Below are 9475 nucleotides of genomic sequence, written 5' to 3' on the forward strand. Positions count from 1 at the left end.
CCTCCCAATTTTGATTCTTACCTTTTAATATGTGTACCAGTTGCCCACCGCCAGTTTATCCAATATATGTACAAACCATGTAATTGTGTGTCCTGCCATGTTCTAATTTACTCCCTTGTGTTTTCTCAGTATTAAGTTAGGCTTTGAAAAGGTGTGGCAGGTTTACTGGGGACATTGGCAGCTGGTGAGGTTGGGAAGCTGGCTGAGGTCCACAGCAGATGCCAACCTCTCCCCTTTCTCAATGTCAGATGTGAAAATCCAGTGACCAAGAACCCAATTACATGAGCTATAGGATTAAGGCAATTTAACCCCCATGTTCTGAGCATATTTATCTAGAAGAAAATCCTGGTGATTTTAATGGACAGGTGGTGCCACTGTGTGCATGTTTCCCTCTATGTTCAATGGGGCTAACTCTCTTGTAGGTGTATTTAGGGCTTGCTGTTAAAATTATGACTTGACATATTCTGTATAAACAGTGGTTTGCTCCTAAAAATCAGAGCATTCTTTTCTAGATGCTTATAGACCAATTCTTGTTGAGTAATGCTTAATAATCTGTTGAATTTTGCCAGGTTATTTACATCAGACCTGCCTTTTCTCTCTTTTTTGAAGGACATTTGTCTGTCTCCAGTCTTCTGGGATGTCACTCATTTTCCAACAATTCTCAAAGGTTACAGCCATGGCCACTGGATCTCCAATAACATCCAAAAGCAACACTCTAGGTTGTAATTCATTTGGTCCTGAACTGATTGAAAGTACCTAGGTTTTCCTAACCTATGCTACTTGGGCTGGAACTCCCTCTATATATCATTTGTCCAGCTTTGTCCAGGTTGAAGACAATACCCATTTCTGGAAAACACTGGGGCAAAACAGGAGTTAAGTCAAGTTGCTCTGTCATCTTTCCATCTCCTGAAGACCTTAGGGCAGTGTGTAAATGTGTGAATAAGTGTTTCCCAGAAGGTAAAGCCATGTGGTACACTTAAAGAAGTGTGAACATGAAAAGCAGATTTGCTTGTGGCAACAGCTTGATCACATAGCAAAAGCAGTCATTCATCTCCCGGGGAGAGAGAGAGAGAGCTTTATTCTTTAAAGATGTCTCATGATTAAACTACTTGGAGGTCTGAAGAATTTCATAATGTACAGTTCAACCCATTTCTCTCCAAGACATCTCTCATCCAGTTTCCAAGAAAGCACTTAAACCCCCCTTTGTATAATGTAATGCTCCGGAAAATAGAATCTTTGACAGTGCCATACCATCCAAAACAAATACATCTTCTAAATGTGGGTTATAAAGGTTTCATTTAACATGCTACAGCTATCTATAAAGGGGTAATAGCTCAACAGTAGAGCACATAGCTTGCATGCAGAATGATTCAGGCTCAATCCCTGGTATCTCTCGGTATGACTGGAAAATTTTTCCACCAGGAACCCTGGAGTTCCGCTGGTAGTCAGTGTGGACAGTGGTCTGCCTTGATATAAGGCAGATTTGCATGTTCCTCAACAACTTAAATGAAAGACCCCCACCTCCCAATCTGAGGTCATGTTTTTACTATATGGATTTGCTGTGTGTTGTAGACTTGTGGCATGGTTATATCTTACTGATCTAAGTCATAATATCAAGCTAGTAGTTAAGGAGTAGTTAAGGGACCCAGGTGGTGCTGTGGTTAAATCACAGAACCTAGGACTTGCTGACCAGAAGGTCGGCGGTTCGAATCCCTGTGACGGGGTGAGCTCCCGTTGCTTGGTCCCAGCTCCTGCCAACCTAGCAGTTCGAAAGCACGCCAAAATGCAAGTAGATAAATAGGAACCGCTACAGCGGGAAGGTAAGCGGCGTTTCCATGTGCTGCTCTGGTTTGCCAGAAGCGGCTTTGTCATGCTGGCCACATGACCTGGAAGCTATACGCCGGCTCCCTCGGCCAATAATGCGAGATGAGCGCGCAACCCCAGAGTTGGTCACGACTGGACCTAATGGTCAGGGGTCCCTTTACCTTTTACCTTTATACTAAAGCTAATGGGATTAACTTTAGTCAAGACTGTTCCTAAGGGGAAATTCTCTGGTCTGAGGATCAGAGAGCTGTAGAATTTCAATTGCATTAAATAGTAAGTCTTTTTCCCCCAAAGAAAGAGGGAGCTAGAAAAATAATAATAAAACCAAATAGTAGGAGAAATATATTAAATGTTACAGGGTAATACTTGACTCAACAGCTAAATGATAAGAGATTCATCCCACAGGGTATCGCTATACCAGAATCTTGTCAGAAAGTGAAGTTAGCAAGTTGAAGCAAACTAAATTAATACTAGCAAATTCACTACATAACTGATATTGTCAAAATAATAACTGCCTCATATTAAGTCTTATCAACACCAGCATATGAATGCTCATGAGTGTGGCTGTATCAACAGCAATCCTAGTGTAACATCACAAAATGTGGTATTTCAGAAATGTTCCAACAGCTCAAATATATACATTTGCTAAGATATTGTTGATATTGGAGAGGAACCCATCAACATAGACACACTATATGTGAGCTTGACTGAGTAAAATGACCATTCAACTGCATTGATCTGTGGAAGTGACACAGTCACAGGTGCCACATAATACACCTTGCGTGTTTGTAAGAAATTAACCTTTGAGTGTGGCAGTGTCCAAATTTTGGAACTCTCTGCCACTCCAAGCCACCCCACTGTTTGAATCACTGTTTTTGGGTTGGTGGCTCAATTGTCACTTTCTGCTACTCCCCATTCCATGACCACTACTTCAACAATGTTTCATTTCTTTTCTGGCCCTATTTCTGATGTGTTCGTGAACGGTGTATAGCTAGAAAAATGTACAAGTAAACAATTCCTACACCTGATATCGCACAGCAATATGAAAAGTATGTACTAAGAATTTACCATTGATTTACTTTCTTTTCTGTCCATATTTATAACTATTCCCAGCATGCTCCTGAACGAAGGTGCATAAACACAGACATACACACAGTGCCGGATTTATGTATAAGCTAAACAAGCTATAGCTTAGGGCCCCACTCTCTTGGGGGTCCCCCAAAATTTCACTATTAATATATTCTTCTTCTTAATTGTATTTCAGTTCAACAATTACTTCGATAAAATACATGTTTTGTTATGTGCAAATGACTTTAGATACCTCTTAGGTCCATAAATGACCATATAGCATATATTCAACACAAAAACAGCAACAATTTGTTGTTGACAAAGGACAGCTGGACATATAAAGGGCCCCATTACCTGTTCGGTTTCTGATACGTTTGGGCTAAAGCCTTCAGTGGCTTAGGGCCTCATCAAACCTAAATCCGGCCCTGGATAAACACAAAAACATATTTTGATCCTCACATTTGCACAAACCCATAAAACTATGAAAGTGTGTGCTGATAATTTACAATGGCCTGACAGTGTGCTTTTGAGCCCTTTGTGGCTTAGGAATTTGTTTTAAAAATCCAACGTGAGCACCTGTGCACTTGGTTGGCATCCGTGTGTCTCAGGAGGCACTGGAGGGGTGTGCTTTTGGGGGTTACTTATTTGGCATAAAAGAACAAAAAAAAATAGAAGGCAGAGACAAACAAATGGAAATGCCTGCTGGTATGAATGAGAGAAACAGGTGTTGCTCCTAAAATACAGATTCGGATATGTGCAGGTGTGGACTATTCCAGTCTAATTCAAATGGGGGTGGGGAGTAGATTCACAGCTAAATAATTTTCTCATGTGGACAAACCTGTACTATTACCATAGTTGTTATGAAAATAAGTGCATTTTGCCATTTGGATCTTACGCAGCTACCTAACTACTAAGATGTGAGCCTAAATATGGAGTCTTATTTCACAAACGGAACACTTTTAGAGGGGCTGAATGAATTCCCAAGCCCACGCCAGAGCCCAAAGCAGAGGCAGAAACAGCGCCGCCCATGTCAGAGCCTGAACCAGATCCGCCCGCACATTTTTTTTAATAAAAAAACCCAAATCCAGGACATTTGCTTTAAAACGTAAAATTCCCCCCGAACGAGGATGTAGGACGCCCAAAAGAGATCATGTCCAGGAATTCCTGGACGCATGACAACCCTAAATGAGCTTACACTAGAACTAGACAATTAAAATTTATCATACTTCTGCTGCTTTGCTGCTGTCGAGGATCAGACTCAAGAGCAGGCATCCCCAAACTGCGGCCCTCCAGATGTTTTGGCCTACAACTCCCATGATCCCTAGCTAACAGGACCAGTGGTTGGGGAAGATGGGAATTGTAGTCCAAAACATCTGGAGGGCCGAAGTTTGGGGATGCCTGCTCAAGAGGATGAGATGGAGGAGGAGGAGAACTGGTGGGGGTCACCTCCCCTTCTCTTGACACTGCAGGAGAAGAGGGAGGCAGCCTTGATTTACAGCAGGGCTTGAGAAGTTTGAGGAAGGTCACAGCGCAGAGAGAGGCGATCAAACGAGTTGGGACGTGTTAGAAGAAGCGGGGAGGGGGGAGTTGTGACAGGGCAGCCAGCTGACACATCGTCACTGGAGAGTATTTCCGATCCCTCTTCTCCCAGAACTCGGTGTTCATTAAGGAACAACGGAATCAGAGACTTTTGGCTACAAACAGCCACCATTAAGGGAGGTGCGGTTGCTAGGAATGTGGGAGGAGGAGCCCAGTTTGGAGCATTTTAAGGCTGCTTGTTGCGTTCTTTTGTCTCTCGCTATTTGGATTGGGGGAAAACCTCATTAAAAAGAACTCTACCTTGTTTTCTCTGCTCTTGCTGCAATCAGGGGAGGAATAGCTTTCCCGAACCCTTGACAGAACCTTGACAGCTGCATGAATCCACATTCGCCATGTCCACAAAGAACCATCTATTATGTATATTGAATTATGTCTTGTTCTTCTGATTTTAGTTTTGTATATTGCCCTGGAAAATGCTATCTAAAGTGTTTAAGAAGTCCTGTTACCACCCTGCCCCCCATTTGTGATACAACAAACAACAAAAATATTATATTGTGAATTGTATATGTACAGTTTGCATACAGTAGAAGTTAGAAGATGTCCCATGGGCGGGAATATAGCTCCTTGGTAGGAATCTCCCAGGCAAAATTCAAATGAGAATATTCCTCTGCTTTAGGAAGAGTTTTTCCCTTTTTAAAAAATAAAAAACACCTCAAAGCATGTTTCTCTGAGTAAGTACCATATATAAATAATACTAAACAAACCACTTAATAATAATTTGCCTTTTTAAAAAAGAACAAATTTTTATGTATGATTGAAGTTTGTACAACACTTCAGAAAAGCCATCATGTGTTAGATTTAAAAATAAATCAGAAGCGGGTTTTTCTTTCTTTCTTTCATATAAGTACACATGAAAAACTGGAAATGATCCTGGCTTTACAAGCCTTTAAAAGTGAATGACCAGCTTTGTACTGATACCCACTTAACAAAGCAGAAATAAAGATACCATATACTGTGTAAACAAAAGGGTACAGTAAAAGACAGTTTGAAATTTACACAAGAATTAGTTCAAAACATTTTGGTTGTTCCATAACAGTTTCCTATAAAATGAATTTTAAAAAACCCTAGACAGCTGTCATCATTCTTCACTATTGTTTCCACTTAAATGCACACAGAATACTTTATATAGCAATATACTGGTGTACTGTAACATGGATATTAAATTATGATTACCTTTTTTAAAAAAAAATGAGATGTCCATAACCCAGTCAACATTATTGGCAATTGAAATATTGAAATACCCATACATTATGTATTCTCATCATGTTGGTAAGTATAAAAACATGAAAATATAACTTTACATTATTTCCTTTATATACAGTAGTTCAGGCTTGACAAAGAAAGATTTGTACACTATACTTTTAAGAGAAGTAGGCCCAGAGGTACAATAAAATACATTTTCCATTGTATGCAGGAGTGAAATGATCTCTTTTGTCAAAAGGAAATTGGCTGGGAGTATCATATAAAAATGACTATAAATGGCCACTGAAGCACAGAACGATACTAATACCCAATGCAGTCCACTGCACCTCATTTTCCTGATTAGATGTGGACAGGGCAACTGTAGATCACCAGAAATTGGCTCCTGAGGAATGGGAAGTTTTTACCATTAGAAGGTGCGATACCACAGGAAATCAGCATAAAAAATGGCCGCAACTATCAGTTCTGTGTGCATGAGGGGTGGAGAATGAAACCTACATACATCTGTGCCAAAAAGCAGGGATTTAAAATTGGCCACAGATTTACAGTGTGGCGTTTCTCTTCATGGACGTTAAAATAAATGAGCATCCAAGTTTAAGGAAAATCCAGAGAACAGAAGGTTTTTTCAGTCACATCTGCACCATTTAGTCTATAGCAGAGGATCAACTAAATAGAAATCCCTTTTGTATCGGCAGAAATGTAGCAGTACTACTCCTGCGGAATAATATTACTTTTATCAGTAGATCTGGGTACCTGAAAGTGTTCCAATGAAATGATGGGCTGATTCACTTAAAACAATACTAGAAAAGCACTCGCTGTAAATATTACTCTTTTAAATCCATTTATTGTTATAAATACAGTAATTGTATCTCAAAACTTAGGGCTATTATGAAAATTAACGGAAAGGAACATTGTCAAGGTTTTTCCCCCCTCCAGAATTAAACTAGAATTTGTTCTTTATTTCTGGAGGCTTTTTAAATAGCCCTCTCCTTAGAATCAGGTATGACTCAAAATCTCAATTTCAGTTAGTCCCATATTAAGGAACATGGCCAATTCTGGTATATTATTATAATCATCATCTAAATTCCGTATTTTCAACTTTAGTGCAGAATATCCCTGAATTCTATAAAGCCTATCTCAGATTGTAACATCTTAACCAAAATACAAGGTCGACACACACCAGCCTGCTTGATATCCAGTAGACAAAGCTATTTCTGTCCAGCTTTAACTTTCTAAAATTTGAAGGCTAAAGTATCATCTTAAAAGAGGATGGGCTGGAGGTAGCCACTGCATATAAACATAAACGGGATGTGAACCAACTTGCAATGATGATAATGCAATAAGCATTTGGCAATAAGCATCAGAACTTATAAAGCGGTTTTAGTAGAAACTAAAACCCTGAACTAAAGACCTACAGTTTATGCAGAGATTGTGTTTCATGTGAAACAACATTATGAAGGAGTCTAAGAGCAGCTGTAGGTCTTCCAAAAAACCTTGACAGTGTCCTTTTGCATTTTAAATCCTTTATAACCAAACTGTGGCTAGCAAAATTAACTGGACCACTTGCAAATAAAACCATAGAAAAAAGTTTATTTCAAATGTCAAGCATTGCCAAGTAATTTGATATTAACACCAAATGTTAAAGAATAGGATATTAAGTAATTTTTTTAAAGAACAATATTAAATTACAATATTTTGATCTTTTATTTCTGCATTTTCCTCCCCAGCATTTACATATTTGGCTTTGAAAAACATGGAACTATTGTCTAAATCTTCTTCTTCTTCTTCTTCTTCTTCTTCTTCTTCTTCTTCTTCTTCTTCTTCTTCTTCTTAAATCACAATTTCCCCACAGTTTAAATTTTGATTCATCAACCATTATGGAAGCAAATTTATTTAAAAGCCAGTTTGTTTGTGAAAATACCTAAAAATATTTTTTTTTCATTTTAAATTTTTTTTTCTTATAAAACATGTCACATCTTGATGCAATTGATGTCAAGTGTGCTTAAGTCAATATGAATCAGAGAACTGACAACGGCGACTGCAGAAACTGGTGTGTTGTCTGTACAATGACTTCAGTTAGAATACAGTACTTCCATGTTAGCTGTGCATGTCAGTCAAACTTCATCTTGAACTGGTGTAGAAAATGATGTTTGTGGGTTGTTGGGTTTTTTGTTGTTGTTTTGTTTTTGTTTGTACTAAGCATTCGTTAAAACTATTCGAGATGAACTCCACAAATGTAAGAATTCTTGGCTGACAGAAAAGTCTTCAAGATACTGGATGCCTCTCACCACTTTGACAATTAACGCACAAGGAAACCATTGTGTAAGGCACTCAAAAGGTTCTTATCAATCACAAGAGATCAGTCACACTGACATTCATTCCCATGCCAGGACTCACGTAAGGTACTGCATGCACTGCTTTTGGAAATTCTGGAGTCATAACACGTCCATTTTCTCCAGTACTTCCTGTAATTGACCGCCTCGCCTTGCTCCTCATGGCATCATTCAAGATCATCTTAAAGAAGGAGGGAAAACAAAGAAAACGATACATTACTTTAGTTCAGTACTTGTCCTTGAGACAGGGTCCCGAGTCTCATCTTACATGTATTGGTATTAGTGAGATTTGGGCTCAAGTCCCATTAAGGTACTTTCTGAAAGCCTCTAGTAAATGCAAACAAATGTTTAAAGCAAGAATATAAAAGAAAAAAGAAAAGAAAAAGTGAGCTACAAACAAGCACACTTAATATCAGGAAGTTCCCCATTCAAACAAACAAAAAAAGTTTGCCTTGCAGAAAAGAAGTTCTCACTGTTAGTGGCAGACAGAAATAAAAACGTGAAAACAAAACAGCAACAATACATACAGTACGACTCCTTGGCCAACTTCCTCAATTAATAGCTTAAGGACAATGAAGCTACAGCGTGCACTTAGAAATTTGGATTAGAGCCTCGTTCCTACCCCCTAAATTTTAACACTTTCGATTCCATATACGTTGTAACCTTCCTTATAAGTTGCAAAATTCTGTGAATTCTGCGAGGAAGTTGGGTTAATATTCTGTGCATTCTTGGCCACCTTCATGCGCTTCGCCTCGGCTCTCGACTTGTAACAGAACTCAATCAAGGCCACCAGCATGGCCAAACCAAGTCCCCCGACGAGAATGTAAAAGACTCCGGCCACGTTGCTGAGACTGAGGGCGCTGGTTTTCTCCTATAAAGGTGTATGGAAGAAGACAGTTAGGGGGCCAAAGTGGAGGAGGGGGAAAAGCAGACAAATGGCACACAGCACTTGAACAGACGCAAAGCTTATTCACATCGCGTGCGTACAGTTCAGAAAGCGACATGTTTTTCAGAACCTTTCAAGGAAGACTGTAGCAGGACAATTGTAATGTAGACATGAAAGCTACAAGGAGCTTCAGTTGACCACCCTATAATTTCAATATGAATTTGTGGTTCTTTTTCTAATAATTTCAGGGGTTCCTTTTTTTTATAGCGCATTTGATGTTGAATTTAGCACCATCAGCATGAACAGCGCTTTCCACTGTGTTTTTCAATTTACGAAGATTACTGGGTGCAGATACTCCTTTAAATAAACGAACTGATTAAATGCTACAGTAATGGGCAATGAATAGAAGTCCAAAAGCAGTGGTTACTAAAGTGTATGAGTGGACTTGGAAAATTTGTTTTAAAATCTCCTTAAGGTCTATTCACTGAGCCCTTACACAAGTGTGATATCACTGATGACTATTGAAAGTACTGCTACTGAATTCACACTACGTCAATGACAGAGG

At 39.2% G+C, this 9475-nt stretch overlaps 1 protein-coding gene across 1 annotated transcript in view; it reads right to left on the bottom strand.

Annotated features, from left to right (window-relative positions):
* Nucleotides 1–7869: 7869 nt before the first annotated feature.
* The window catches only part of GRIA2 (glutamate ionotropic receptor AMPA type subunit 2), an 80683-nt gene continuing 79077 nt past the window's right edge, over nucleotides 7870–9475 (bottom strand). Inside the window, exons 16-17 of the mRNA XM_088661088.1 lie at nucleotides 8761–8895; nucleotides 7870–8205 (exon numbers count right to left, since the gene is read on the bottom strand). Of these exons, the coding sequence (XP_088517214.1) occupies nucleotides 8041–8205; nucleotides 8761–8895 (300 nt within the window). The 3' untranslated portion in view covers nucleotides 7870–8040. The remainder of the gene's footprint in view (nucleotides 8206–8760; nucleotides 8896–9475) is intronic.

Source organism: Zootoca vivipara, chromosome Z1 (assembly GCF_965207765.1).
Source record: "Zootoca vivipara chromosome Z1, rZooViv2.hap1.1, whole genome shotgun sequence".
In the NCBI taxonomy this organism is placed as follows: Eukaryota; Metazoa; Chordata; class Lepidosauria; order Squamata; family Lacertidae; genus Zootoca; species Zootoca vivipara.